This window comes from Octopus sinensis, linkage group LG2 (genome assembly GCF_006345805.1).
Source record: "Octopus sinensis linkage group LG2, ASM634580v1, whole genome shotgun sequence".
NCBI lineage: Eukaryota > Metazoa > Mollusca > Cephalopoda > Octopoda > Octopodidae > Octopus > Octopus sinensis.
Genome location: NC_042998.1, coordinates 100191823 through 100207186, shown reverse-complemented (window position 1 = coordinate 100207186; position 15364 = coordinate 100191823). Strand labels below are relative to the sequence as shown.

The following is a 15364-nucleotide window of genomic DNA, read 5'->3' as shown; positions in this document are numbered from 1 at the left end:
CTAATGTGAGCTCAGAGCAATCTCTTATCTCTTACACTATTTCAAAATTACTTGTCAAAAGTAGGACAATAACATCGCTATTGTGATGTGAGATAATACTTTCAGTTTTAATGGGTTTCACTATTAATACGTTCACTTTGTATATGTATATTACTTTCATTTCTATTAATTTCAATATTATTTGTAGCAGGTCTAAACAGTCCTATCTGCCCCATGTCAGTTCTTATTCATAGTTATTGTCCTAGACAAGTAACCTACAATGCAGTTTGCAAGGTTCTCATCTCATATACATATATAAACTTACATGCATGTGTACATAAACACATACATGCAAGCACACACATTTATTTTAATGTTTCTAGATTCATTTATAACCTAAATTTGATATTCTGTATATAAAATTATTGAGTAGTTTCAAATACTGTTCTTCCCCACGAAAATATATTTTGGTATATTTTGAGAAATATCTATTTATATATCATATAGTAATTTGTTTCATTCATTTATCTTTCTTTTTCTACTGTTCAGTAGAATATCTGTTTATCTTTTACTTGCTTCAGTCATTGCACCTCAGCCATTCTGGGGCACCGCCTTAAAGAATTTTTAGTCAAATGTATTGACCGCAGTACTTCTTTTTTTTTCTTTTTCTTTAAAGCCTAGTAATTATTATTTCAGTTTGTTTTGCCAAACTGCTAAGTTACAAGCACATGAACACACCAGCACCAGTTGTCAAGCAGTGGGTGTGGGACAAACACACACATAGATATTTACATATATATGACGTGCTTCTTTCAGTGTCTATCTACCAAATCCACTAACAAGGCTTTGGTCAGCTTGAGGCTACAGTAGAAGACTCCTGCCCAAGGTGCCACACAAGGGGACTGAACCCAGAGCAATGTGGTTGGGAAGCAAGCTTCTATCAACACTGCCACAACTGCTCCCATAACTTTTTGTTTTGTCTTTGTTCAGCAGAAGTAATTATTAAATGTAAAGCACAGACTGAGAGGAGAGGGGGTTAGTTAATTAAATGAACCTCAGTACTTAACAGGTACTTTATTTTATTGGCCCAGGAGGGATAAATTGTAAAGTTGGCATCAGTAGGATTTGAACTTAGAACTTAGTGTTGAAACAGATACCACAAAGCATTTATTCCTACACTGCCAAGTCTGCCAGCTCACTACCTTGGTTTAGATTTAGGTACAAGGTTAACGATTTTGATGAGAAGGGATTAATTGAAACAATTGACTCCAATACTTAACTGGTACTCTGTTGACTTGGTGATATTTCAGTTCATAATGTAAAGAATAACTGTTTCAAGTCATTTTGTCCAACACTTTAATGATTCCTCCAGTCTACTGCCATTATGATGATTTCAAATTTTGGCACAAGACCCACATGTTCAAGGGAAGGGGCTAGTTGATTACATTAACCCCCATGGTCAACTTGGTGCTTATTTTATCAAACCTAAAAAGATGAAAGGCAAAGCTGATCTGGGCAGAATTTGAACTCAGAATGTAGTTACTGGTGAAATACCACTAAGCATTTTGCCCAGCTTGCTAATGATTCTATCAGCTTGCTGCCTAATTTCTTCAGTTGGAACTATTTTACTAATTTTTAGACAGTCTTCTCCTGGCTCTTCATATTTCAAGTTCAGTTTCCACTAAAGCCATTATCATTGATCATCATTGCTAATATTAAGAATAATAGTTGCAATGATGATGATGATGGTGATCATTTTAAGTTATGATAGGTGTGCCAGTTGATTGTACAGTCTATTTTTAACTGCTACTCGTTTCAACTGTCTCTCTTATGTCAGTGTAAAATCATTCTAATTCATATACATCAATGATCTGCATCATATCCGGAGGGAAACAATTTCAAGTGACTTTTTCAACTAATCAGTCAAGTTTGTAAGTAATCCAGGATTGTTACAACAGCCTAACCTGCCAGTTACTTGTTACCTCCTTAAGAACGTACTTCATAACACTAATTTTGACACAAAAAATTCAGGAAATGTTCCATTTATGTCCTGAGTAAAGAATTAAAATCTCCAAAGCATACTCAATTTAGTTGGTAACATATCCACTTATTTCATGTGTTTTTATGAGTTACGTTACCAATAGTTTTCCGCTTGCTTGCTCTGCTACTGTCAGCAGTTGTAATAGTTGAAATCTGATCTGAAAGGGACAAGAATTATTTTGTCTAGCTACAAATAACATAATGAAAATGATGTACAGTGATTAGCTGATCTGAACCCACCAGTGTATGGTTTGTCTTTGTTTTTTTTCTTTCTTTTTTTTAGGTTGGGTATTGTTTTCTTTTTTTTTTTACCTATGACTTGTATTTGTTTTACCTTTTTTTTCTTTTATCTTGTTACCTTTTTAACATGTCTATATAAACAGACATTAAGTAAATGAAACATTAATAGTAAACAAAATAGAACTATTCCTAATACCAAAATAATCTACAGACATCATTAAAAACCTTTTCTTCAAGAATTGTAATGGACAGTCAAAGAGACACCAACATAAACTTTATGTATGCTTAAAAAAGAAAAAAACTTAACAGCTTTTGCAGGTAAACTGTTTTGTTCTGGAGGGCCTTGTCTTTTCTAACAGTGAAATTCTTGTGTAAAGATTTGTTACTCTGTGCAGTACTAATCTGTTTTATATTTTGGTGGAATGCAATGATATTGACATTTGATATAATATTAATTTTGTCATTCAATATAAGATGGTTATAATTATTTTCTCATTTCATTAGAGATTTCTATTAGTCACATGTCATGTAACAAAATGTAAGTTTGTGTGTGTGTGTGTGTATTTCTATGAACTTTTGTTACCATTCAGCAAAAGTTGATTTTTAAGTCTACATCTGTTAACTACACTTGTAGTTTGGCAGTTTCAACTTGTGAAGACCAGTGGAAAATAAATACCCTACTTGAAAAATAGATATGGGTTGGTGATATGAAGGGTGTCTGTCCGAGAGATACTCCTTCAGTTAGTCACATCCAACTTATGTCATGATGATATATTATTTTTATTATTGAATGGATTTTTTTCTTATATATTTCCAGTTAATATTGATCCTGTAAAGGTGAAGAAGGAAATGTACCAAGCCTTAAAGGATCGACGAGATGCTCTCATTGAAACACTCAAAAAGAAAAATGAAGAGTTTAAGCAGCTATGTATACAAGAGGGGGTAATTTAATATTTTTCATCTTCAATATCTCTTTCATGATGTTACCATTTCTTCTTGGACAAAAATTGGCATCACTTAAAGAATTGTATTATTTTAATATTGTTATACATTCTCCAAAATGCTAATTTGAAGAATTGTTTTATTAGCTGCCACATTTCACAGAAACAACATATCGAAGTCTTCCTTTCTAAATTATTTTTTTCTTCTGTTTGGATTAAGGAATGAAAGTCACAAAGTAATTTTTCATTTCAAACAAGTTGTGGATTTTATGGCAGAAGAAAATTTGTATTTATGCTTTTGTGTAGTTGATTCTATTAATACTTTACTTCCCACATAATCATGTTAACCCATACAAAAAATATTTGTCATAAAAGTAATCCAATTTCTGCAGTTTCATATATTTATTTCGTGATTTCAATGATGATGTAAATGAATTTCAGAAATATTTATAAAATGTTTGTTATAATTGTAGGAACTTATTGGTCATCTTCCAAAAGACACACCGATGGCACCTGGTGAACAGCCTCCTACGATCCGGCGGCGAGTTCGGACAGCCTTTAGTCTCTCCTCAAAGCTTGTACCAAAAGATGGTGATAATGTAAGTTATAAATGTCTGTCTATTATTCTTTAATGAAGGGTAACTAAAATTGACATGAGTTTGATGGATAACTAAAATTGACATGAGTTTGATGGATAACATATAGCTAAGCACTTAATCAGAGGAGTGATATGAATTTTAAAATAGGGAAAAACCATTAGATAAAAATGCATAAAGCATAAGTTTTTCACAAGGAAAAAAAAGAAAAAACCGTCATCTGTTTTGTCACTGAAATTTTTGTTATTCTGTGTCTGACTAGTCTATATTTTGTCTTAGAGAATATTAACTATTTTCTACTTCGCTTAAAATTTAGTCATGTTGTGTGATGCAGGTTAAGACATTCACTTCATAATCACATGGCTCCAGCTCAACCGTAGCCATGTGAGTGGAATTGGATGGGAACTGTATGGAGATATGTTGGATTAATTGTACCTGTGATACAGCTTTGTCATTCACTGGATCATGTTAATTTTGCCTGAGCACTAATTCTGAGAATACTCAACCACATACTGTAAATGATTAGGTAGTTCCTATTATACTAATGAAGGATTAATTTATTTACTGTAATAATCTGTGTATTGCTTACACTGCTGGATTATTCTTCAGTTGAAGATCATAGTGATTTTGGTAACTTCTAATACTATTTTCTTTTCCCAGTGCCTAGTGGCATTGATGTTATAAGGGTGTGTGGATATTTAGTTCCACATCAAAACATTTTATTTTCCTAATTTTTCTGCTCTCTCTCTCTCCCCCCTTCTAATTTTCAAAGACTATTGATCAAACCAGGATGCAGTTTTACTCCCATCTTTATTGCTTAAGCCCTTTATACTTTTAGCCCAATTCCCACTATGGTCAACTTTACCTTTTGATCCTTTTTATGTTGATGAAATAAAGGCCAGCTAAGTACTGGGATCAACAGACCACGATAAGTAACAACCTAATGTACTGGAAATTATTATTAAATTCCGCCAAGGTCAACTTTGCCTTTCATCGTTTTGGGGTCAATGAAATCAACTATCCCCTTCCTCCAAATTTCAGGCCTTGTGCCTATAGTAGAAAGGATTATTATAAATAGTAATACCAAACTATATGTAAATGTTTAAAATATCATTTTGTAGTAGAATAAAACTGTTGCAAGTATAGCCAAGTTCTCAGCAGCTGTGGGACAGATTTTTAGATATGTGTTTGTTTTAATCTGTTGTTTTCTTTTACATACAAAGTCAACATGAAAATAGTGGGAATCCAACCCATGTCTCCATTGCAGATACCTTGACCTGACTACTGCCATATCATAAAAAAACTTCTAGCAGATTTCATAGACATAAAATGTAGATATTTATGAAAGAATTAACACGAGATCTATTTTTTAAATAGTCTGACTAATCAGTAATAATAACAGTGAGTAATTAGTTTTTAACAAATGAGCTGTGGATTTGACTCTGTTTCAAATTCTTATTACTGTCACATTGGCTTTGTATATCTGACCTCCACAACATTCTATTCAACAGAGCCAAACATGAAATTATCATTAAATCTCAGTTTACCTGTTACTTGAAGGAAATTTAACATAAATTTAATTGTTCATACTATGAGTCATCAGGATATTACATTTGGATTCCTTTAAAGTGATCCAAGTGAACTAGTCAGTTGTTGTGGTTAAAAGGTCCATTTCACAATCATATCTTTCCAAGTTCAATTCTATTGCATCGCACCTTGGGAGAGTTACTGCTGTAGCCTTGGGTTGAACCAAGCCTTGTCAGTGAAATTGGACAGATGTAAACTGTACAGAAGCTTGTCAGACATTCTTAGATAAGAGTTTTGAAATCTTAATCTTCTGTCTGTCATTTGGGCACTGCTCTTTCTCTTCTGAGTGAGACATTAAAGAATTTTTTTTAATGTACATGCGTAATGTTTGCAATAATTATAGGTGTGTAGATGTGCACAAGTAGCTACAATCAAAGGGTTTATAGCAAAGTAGTAATTACACTGAGATATAAGCAAAGACAATATAGGTTCAAACCCCACAAAGTTCTTATTAGTTTTGTATAGCAACACAAAAGCACTGTTTAAAAGATGTATGTGTAATGAAAGAAGTGAAGGCTTATAATCCTGTTACCTGGGCCTTGAATATGCTAAATTGAAGCTGATTAAATACAGCTTTGTAGTGTGTACCATGCAAAAGGCATCTTAGAAATCATACTGTTTACCTGCATTGAGAATATTTTATGCTAGCAATCGTATTTGGCTGTGCTCTTGAATAGTTGGTATTAAACCAAATTAAACTAGATCCATGATTGCATACATATGTCTGTCTGTGTGAATATGTAGATGGACATAGAGATGGTACCAAGTGTGATTTGTGAATATCTCATTAAGAGATTGCAGTGCTCTATATATGGTTGATAGCTCTTGTTTGATGAGGTGCAACATCTGCAAAAGATTGAAACTTCTTTTGATCAAAGAAGTGTAACCTCTCTTCAGATACAATTTATTATTTTTTATCAAAGCACACTTATACTATGTCGCTCACATTCTGCTTTTTATATGTTAGATGTACACATACTTACATACCTATGTCGCTCACATTCTGCTTTTTATATGTTAGATGTACACATACTTACATACATGCACCCATGCATGTGCACAAGGCAGTCAGAACATTTGAATCCATAGGAAATTTGATGTATATATATTCTTCTAGTCCAACAGTTATGGTTTGGACAGGGATATTTAGTGAAAGATTAATGTCTATATTTGCTTATGGTACTGTAATAGGAAGAGTATATATCTGTACTTTCATCATCATCATTGTTCGACCGTGGTCGAGATAATGGAATTTACTATGATTACGCCAGACTTTACGGTCCATCATAGCATTACGGAGGTCCTGTTGCTGGATGCCTGTATCCCTGGAGATTACTTTACAATCCTGTGTTGTTCACAAAGACAATATTTCTTTGTCAGAGCAACATAAAATATAACTTCAACAAACTAGCACACCACCAGATTTTTACTATTAATGGGGCAAATTATTTAGGTGAAGGTTTTACCATCAGGCATATCTGGAGACAATGTCCAGTTGAACAGTCCTCTTAAACATCTGAAGTCAGTAGTTGACATGAATTTACCCAGAACTAGCAATACATTAAAGGAGGTATATACATTTGTGCTAACGTTAGTACAGATAAATTTAGAAAATTCAAAGTTCATGTATTTAATGGAACAAAGGACATCATGTAAGTTATTTTTTTGTGGATCCAAACTGTTGGGCTACTCTGTCTGTATGTGTCTGTGTATGTATATATATGGGTGTGTGTGTGTGTATATATATATATGTGTGTGTGTGTATATATATATATATATATATATATATATATATATATATATACTAGCAGTATCGCCCAGCGATGCTCGGGTTTGTAAGGGAAATAACTATATAAGCATTTTTAGAGAGTTACTTCTCTTATAAATTCGGGCTTTCTTAGCCATTTTTGTTTTGGTGTCTTCAAGCCATGAAGTCGTTGTTCTAAAAGAACGCTGGTCTCCTTCACGACGCATTATGACGTTGATTTCTTTACACTCCCTTCCCCACAGCTTCAGAGGGAGGGAAAGGGGAGAAGCAAACAGGTGCAGCTGTGAGCGTGGACGCCAACTCCGCCGCCATCGACACACGATGCATTTTATGCATTAAAATGGAATAAAAAAAATGATGTTAAATTATTTTTAAAATCGTAGACTCATCGTTGACGCGCGCTAATATTCAGACGGGCTCGATATGAATCACGACTATAAGATACCCGAATTTGGTTAAACTGCACCGCAAAATGTGGGAGGAGTTAGGAATCTAAATCGAAGGGGACAGACACTCACACAACTAGAGTTTTATATATATAGATATATAAGAAATACATATATAGTGAAAGATTAAAAGAAATTGAGTAAGCACTCTGATCCTCAATGATTCTTGTTTTTACTTGCAGATGGAGAATGAGTTGTCATGTCTTGAACTCGAATATGAGCTGCAAAGTAAGATCACCAGTGCAGCTAATAAGCTGGCACACGATCCATCAGTCAGCAAACAGGTGCGAAAGCAAAGAAAACAATCCTACCAGAAGGCTGAAACTAAGGTGAGTTAAAAGATACCAGTTTATTTGTGTGTTTGTATGTGTGTGCATTAACATCATCGTCATTTAATGCTTACCTTTCTTTCTGGCATGAGTTGAGTGGTTCAACAGGATCCTTTGGGTCAGGACTGCATCGTGCTCAGATGTCTGCTTCGGAATGGTTTCTATTCTTAATGGCAAGCACTTTTCAGTGTGTCATCCATGCCAGTGCCATGTAAAATGTACCCATGCCAGTACCACATATAAAGCTCTGGTGCTGGTGCCATGTAAAAAGCGCCCAGTACACTGTGTAAAGTGGTTAGCATTAGGTACAGCATCCATGCTAGAACAGACAATAGAGCCTGGTGTAGCTCTCTGGCTGGGCAGCACCTGTCAAATTCGTCTAACCTATGACAGCATGGAAAATGGGCATTAAATGATGAATAAGAGCATAGTAGAGAGGAAGGTGACCTTATTCTAGGTGTTGAGAGGTCAAAGTATGAAAAAAGGACTGGAGTAAGTGTCTAGCTGTAGAAGAGTTACATGGCTACCTTGCACTGTATAAGGTATTTAATGGCATTTCTTCCAGTTTTATGTTCTGGGTTCAAATGTCACTAAGGTTTACTTTGTCTTTCATCTTTCTGGGGTCAATAAGTAAGTACTGTTTGAGTACTATGGTCAATTTAACTTATACCCCCCATGCTAAAATAGCTGGCTTTCTACCAATATTTGAAACCATTATTATAAATGCGGATGAAACCATTGCTATCATTAGGTATGAATTGGTAGAATTGTTAGAGTATTGGAGAAAATGCCTCTTGGTGTTTTTCAGCTCCTTTCATTCTGAGGTCAGTTTTGCTGTTCTTTTCTTTTTTTTGAGGAGTGGGGTGGTTGATAGAATAGTGTCAACCAAGTACTGGGGTCAATAGTATTGTCTTACTCCCTCCCTTCAGATTTTGTCAAGGACAACTTTGCTTTCTTTTTTTTTGTGTCAGATCAATAAAATAAAGTGTCACTGAAGTACTGAAGTTAATATTAATATAATTGACTGTTTACCTCTTCCAAAATTTCTGGCCTCAGTCTTTTGTTGCATATGCATAGTGAAAAACTTTGAAAGAAGTAGTACCAGTGGCCATACAGTGAAAGAGTTTAGTTCCTCAATTTGTAAACAATTTGGCAACAGAAGCAGTATTAATATTAAAAAATAACATTTATCCTCACTTAAAAATGGGTGTTGTGTTAAATCATTACGAAATAATTTCTGAAGTAGGTGTAAAGCCAGATAATCTGGAGGAAGGAATAGTTAAGCATTTGACTGGTACATTTTTATTGAACTCAGAAGGATGAAGGCAGAATTAACCTTGACAAGATTTTACCTCAGAATGTGAGGAACTGGAATAAATACCAAGATGCAGATGTTCGATACTGTAACTTTTCTGCCCTACAAAATAATACTGAATACTGAATAATATATTTAGCCATCAAAGTCCTATATAACTATTTGCTTTGACTACATTCATCATCATTGTCATCTAATGTCTGTTTTCTATTTTGCCATCAGTTGGACAGTTTGCCTGAAAACTGGTAAGCAGGGGAGCTGCACCAGGTTCCAATCTGATTTGGCATGGTTTCTATGGCTGGATGCCCTTCCTAACGCCAACCACTCCAAACGTGTTGTGGGTACTTTTTTTTTTTATATGCTACCAGCATGGGTGCCATTTACATAACATCAGAATCAATTACGACTACGATCTCACTTGTTTTGACAGGTCTTCTCAAGCACAGTATATTGCCTAAGTTCTCAGTCACTTGTCACTACCTTCATGAAGCCCAATGTTTGAAGGGTGCTTTTTATGTGCCACTGGCACAGGTTCCAGTTACACGACACTGGCATCAGCCACGACTGTGATTTCACTTGGCTTGACAGGTCTCTCTCACACTATCTCAAATTAAGTCAGTTGCTAAACATATGAAACTGAAGAGTAATGTATTTCTATGTTTTTATTTTTAATTATTTGTTTTATAATCATTAAAAAAAATTTTCTTCTAGTTAAAAGAAATGGAGAAGAAGCTGAATGAAATGAGAAAGAAAGCTGGTCATTCCACTTTAAAAGTTAGTCCTGTATACCAAGGTAAGTGTCGAGTGTAACAGAAGTTAACTGTTGACACAGACAGTGGTCAAATGTTTGCTAACTGTTGTGTTTCATTCATAATTTAATCATAGTTTAATTATTATTTATCATGTAAAATGATTTTTTTAAAATATTTTTAATATTACAAAGTATGAAAGGAGTTGAAAACTAACAATATCATTTTTGTTCGATCAATTTCTGTTGAATATAAAGATTTAATATAACTGATATCATTACAGCAACATGGAAACTTAAAACCATTCAACATCATTAGACATCCATTCTTTGATGTAGGCATGGTTTTTGATGGGCCTATTTCCAGCATTGTAGCTCACTGTGTATCACAGTTTTAAGAAATCTGATAACACACATAACAGAGAAACTTGCCAATCTTTGTTATGTCACATCTTCGCAGGGTTTTAACATTTAAATATCCTGCCTATTTCCAGTGGCCAGATGTGTGTTTCACAAAAGATTGGGCCCATTTGCAAACATCAGGTGATGTCATGACAAAAGTACACATACACACACACACACATCTACAACCCCTATATGTAAATTTTTATATATCTTCATTAAATAAATCATGAAGCTGTCTTTAAAATGTTTGGTAGTGATAAATTTGTCAGATATCACAAAGGTTTGAGAAATTTCTTTTTAACCAAGATCTTCTTTCACCAAAATCCTTGTGATTCACTGTAAAAAAATCATTTTTCCTGTGAGGTCTTTTTACTACCTGCAGATGTTAGTATTTCAAATATAATGTGCATGTAGAATAATTACACACAAAATACTTTTACCTACACTACTGTTTCTTGTAGAATCATAAGGCTTTGGAAAACCACAGTTGGGAAACATTGTTTTACACTGGATGCATTTTCTCGTAGCACCATTTAGAGTGGTTGTCTGTCCAAACTAAAAACCCTTCTCTGCTCTGGATCAACTTCAGATTTAGTGACCTCTGAGATTGGTTCTTTTCACTGTAGCTTACATTGGGAACATTGCCTTCATTTCTTCCTTGTGATAATGTAACACAGCTGTGATATATCAATTTCATTAGTAATGAAATATGAGTCAACTCAAGGAATCAAAAACACCGGCTGGCATCTGGAAGTGCCACATGTTAGGAAGTACCAGAACTGAGTTTCTGTGTACCCCCACCTTGCTCTATGTCTAATTTTAAAACTTTGTTTATTTAATTTTTGACATATTTTAATTCTTATGTCTAAATAGAGCTAACAGTTCACATTAACTGTGTTGATCTGATTGTTAGCTCCTCTTAGACTTGTGCAAAATTATAATTTTTAGACTGCCAAACCTCAGCTTTTACAGGAAAAACACTAACCATAGTATCAGAACTGAACATCGACACAAATAGGTTTTTTTTTAAAAGCAATATTGCACTTCTTACAAACTGAGCCTAACACATCTGTTTGATGCTAAAAACAATTTGATCTCTTCATTATTGAATTCATTTTTCTTATTTCTATAATATTAAGTTTTTCTTTTACATCTTTTGGATACATCAAATCCTAGTGCACCCATTACATTATACTGTGCTTTTAGAGAAAATATACACCTCTGCTTACATTTATCACTCCCCTTAAATAGTTATCTCAATTCCTGAAAATTATTCAGGTTAGAATAGAGGAAAAGTATGAAATGCCAGCCATAAATTTGCAGATAAAGATGTAAAGACTGGTACTATTGAATTTCACATCTTTAAAGTATTAAGTCATGTGGTTTTAATGATTCAGTTAAAGTAGCTAAGAAAAACTTTTTATCACATAGTTTGTATTGTCAATGGTTTTTCCCCATACTCTTCATATCTTTTGGTTCTTCATTACTCTGCTGGTATTTGGTTAAACAGGGAAATCTTTATTTCCTTACCAATATCTTGTTCTTAAACCTATTTAAACAATGTTGATAATTTGTATGGTTTTATAAACTGAAAATCTTTTTTTATAAGTAAATATTATTAATGATTATTGTTTTATTCTTATCAATGCATCCCTAGACCCAAGTGAGGACAGTCTTGGACCTACTACTGATAGTGGTCAGTACTTTATTTGCAAGTTCCAGACTATGCAAATGCTATCTTTTCCTCTTCTATTTTTATTTCTTTAAAATCTGAATGTCTGCATATATCTCTATTGTCTGCTTTGAATAATTCTCAGTCTTTTTTGTTTTAATTTAAAAAGTCTATATCAGTGCTCTTCTCAAAATAAATACTTCTTAGATATCAAAATACCTGCAGCATTAGAAAGTCATCGTGCCTTTGTATGTGTATATGCATTGTATATAATTTCACAAAGTCAATGCTTGGTCAAAAGGATAAAGGCTTCTAAAGCTTCAGTTCTAAGCTTTGATTAATAATTTTCAAAATCTAAACATTACACATCTCTTGAAATAACTTCCTTCTCACTTCAAAGTTAATATCCTCACAATTATTATCTATGCTAGATATAATTATTTCTAGTGGTCTCATCATTAACTTAAAATGATTAGGTATGCTATATACATGGAGCATTTTTTTTTATGGAGTAGTTTATATGCTCTAGTTAGGGAGATATCAGATTGCACTGAAAAAAAAATCCATCCACCATTACAAATTAATTCCATCTTCTATAACTCCCTGTTTATGCTTTGCCTTGTCTACCATGATTACAAGAGCAGTGGCTCTTCTGAATTTTCTCACTATATAGCATATGTTTATTTAGACATATCTTACTCTTGTCTCTTCCTCACTCTTTCCATTTAACTTGTGCATTTTACTTCTTTATCTCTTCAATTCTTCTGCCTATGCATTAACTCACTTTTTAAGCAAAGTTTTAAGTTTGTTGATCCAGACTAATTGTGGCATGTTTCCAGACCAAGTGAACCTCTCAATATTCTGAGCTCTGCTTTCCTTCTCCAAATCAAAAGACCCAAAAATAATTACAATTTTGTTAAGGCTTATTCAATTAGAGGAAAGGAAATTGATTGTAAGAACATCTGCTTAGATTTTGTCTGATTTTCAGAACTATTTTTTAAATCTTGTCAGTATAGAATCACCACAGCTGCCTTAATGAGCTATTGTGTGAAGGTTATGTGGTTTTTATTCCATCAGCAATACTCAACAAACTCTGTTCTTAATCAACACATTTAGCTCTTACAGGTTCACTTGGCTTACTTTAAGTAACTGCCATTTACAAAGAAATACAGTTCATTGTAGAAAGGAGCAGATGGGTATTTTATTAGTTATCCAAGCTCCTATGAGTTTGAATAAAACAATGAGATATATTTCCATCATTTTCTTAAAAAATCCTGTTTTTGTTTCATCTAGGATCAACAGAAAATAACTTGGTTATCATTTTCCTTTCTTTAAAATGTGTGTGTGTGTGTGTGTGTGTGTGTGTGTGTGTGTGTGTGTGTGTGTGTGTGTGTGGTGTGTGTGTGTGTGTGTGAGAGAGAGAGAGAGAGCACTAGGACAAATATATCAAAGTATGAGTGATACATTTTCATTGAAAAAATACTAAAACATAGAAATTGCTTAATTGATACATTTTAGAATACTGTTATGACAGGTATATATGGATGGTTGACATACTATCATTAAAATGCTATTAGAACAAGGACATCTCTGTATGATCTCTTGACTAGCTAAAAATAGCAGCCAAACATGGTAGTATGTGAACTGAATATTCATTCAAAATTAATTAAACAATAGCATGTTACTACATGTAGAGTGGATGGTGTTCAAGATAGGAATTAGCCAGGATAGAAATAGTGCAAAGGTTTTGCTGAAAGCTGTATGTTATGAATACAGTAATAAGCATTAATGAAACTTGTGATACTATTCTGCAGAGCTCTTTCATAAAGCTTGTGTGAAAATATTAAAGTTTATTACATAATTGTTTGTAATTTGAAGCCTTAACCTTTTATATGTGCCAGACTAAGAGTCAATGTTTCTGATATTTAAGGATTAAGACATTAATTGTATGGTCATTAATTCAGCTCTTACTACAATTTGTTTGTCATGCTTGTGGACAAAGAACATATCTGTGTTTGCTTTTAATTAACCTGACTGACCATAGTCTTACTTGAATGCTTGGCAGTTTAGATTGGACATTCTGTTATTTTGAAAAACAACTTAAAAAATCTGGTCCATTTATACTAGTGTAGACTGGAAACAAAATTGAAACATAAGATAAGATTTACTCTCATGTCAGTATGATAGAGGTTGTTAAACCTTATCACAGCCACTGTACATTTTCTTATCTTAAATATATTTAGCACTATTGAGTGGATGGTGTGTAATGTCTTCTACTTATTAAACAACCTCCCCAACAGCTCATATTCCAAATCTTTGAAACTATCCAAGATTCATTACCTAAAAAAACAAAAAAAAAAAGGGAAAGAAAATGTAAATATATCTGTATTTGTAAAACTTATGCCAGTGCTTACAAAGTTCCTCTTTCAATGAATATATCCCTTTCTACTGTATTTCTTTATCATTAAAATACAATAAAAATAATAGTGGCTTCTGATAATTTAGTTTCATCTTTATTTTCCTCAACCTTCTGTTGCATGTTATCTTTGATGTCTAGAAACTGCTTTTCTTATTGTCATTTTCAGTTTCTAAAATTATTGACATTTATTATTCTGTGTTGTCAGCTTTAAAATCTTAAAATTCCTGTCTGCATTTGAAATCAGAATGCTAATCTTGATCTCTGAAATCTTTAAAACTCTTCTTAATTTTCATTATTTTTGTTTCACATTCTCCATAATTTCATTCCTTTTCTCCAGTTTCTTGATACTATTCCTGTCTTGTGTTGCTAAAAATATTTAATTTCAGTAAAACTTTCCTTCAGAGATTGTTCAAGAAAACTTAAATATACTACCTAATGAACTCACAAAATCTTGATTGAATATACGGTACTATTAAATATTATACTAGATCTTGTCTGTAATTATCATAGTCATATAGGGCATAGTACTACTGAGTTAAGATTGCAATAATACTTACCTAAATATTCAGACATTCTCCAGGCATACAGAAAAAACTGAACTCAAATTGTAGTTTGTCATCAGGCTAACAAGTTTTAACCTTTATGGTTTTTCCTCAAAACTCTGAGTTGAATGAACTTGATATCATTTTCTACCAAATTTACATCTGTTATAGTCATCTCATTTTCTTCCAATTTTATCTTTAAAAAATACAGATTATACTTTGCAATTATGTCCTATTAATATAAAAAATGTTATTTAGGAAGTCTATAGTCATGTTATTGAAGAAATGATATAATTCCATATGTTAAAAAAATTTGGCATTGTAAGAATATTTTAGC

At 33.2% G+C, this 15364-nt stretch overlaps 1 protein-coding gene across 11 annotated transcripts in view; it reads left to right on the top strand.

Annotated features, from left to right (window-relative positions):
• LOC115232686 (FERM domain-containing protein 4A) overlaps positions 1 to 15364 on the top strand; it is a 383772-nt gene that overhangs the window by 328892 nt on the left and 39516 nt on the right. For 10 of the 11 annotated variants that reach the window (XM_029802713.2, XM_029802715.2, XM_029802716.2 and 7 more), the window contains 5 exons: positions 3077 to 3201; positions 3674 to 3799; positions 7780 to 7926; positions 9953 to 10034; positions 12052 to 12090. In XM_029802713.2, coding sequence (XP_029658573.1) covers positions 3077 to 3201; positions 3674 to 3799; positions 7780 to 7926; positions 9953 to 10034; positions 12052 to 12090 — 519 coding nt within the window. The remainder of the gene's footprint in view (positions 1 to 3076; positions 3202 to 3673; positions 3800 to 7779; positions 7927 to 9952; positions 10035 to 12051; positions 12091 to 15364) is intronic. The other variant, XM_029802708.2, reaches the window with a different exon arrangement.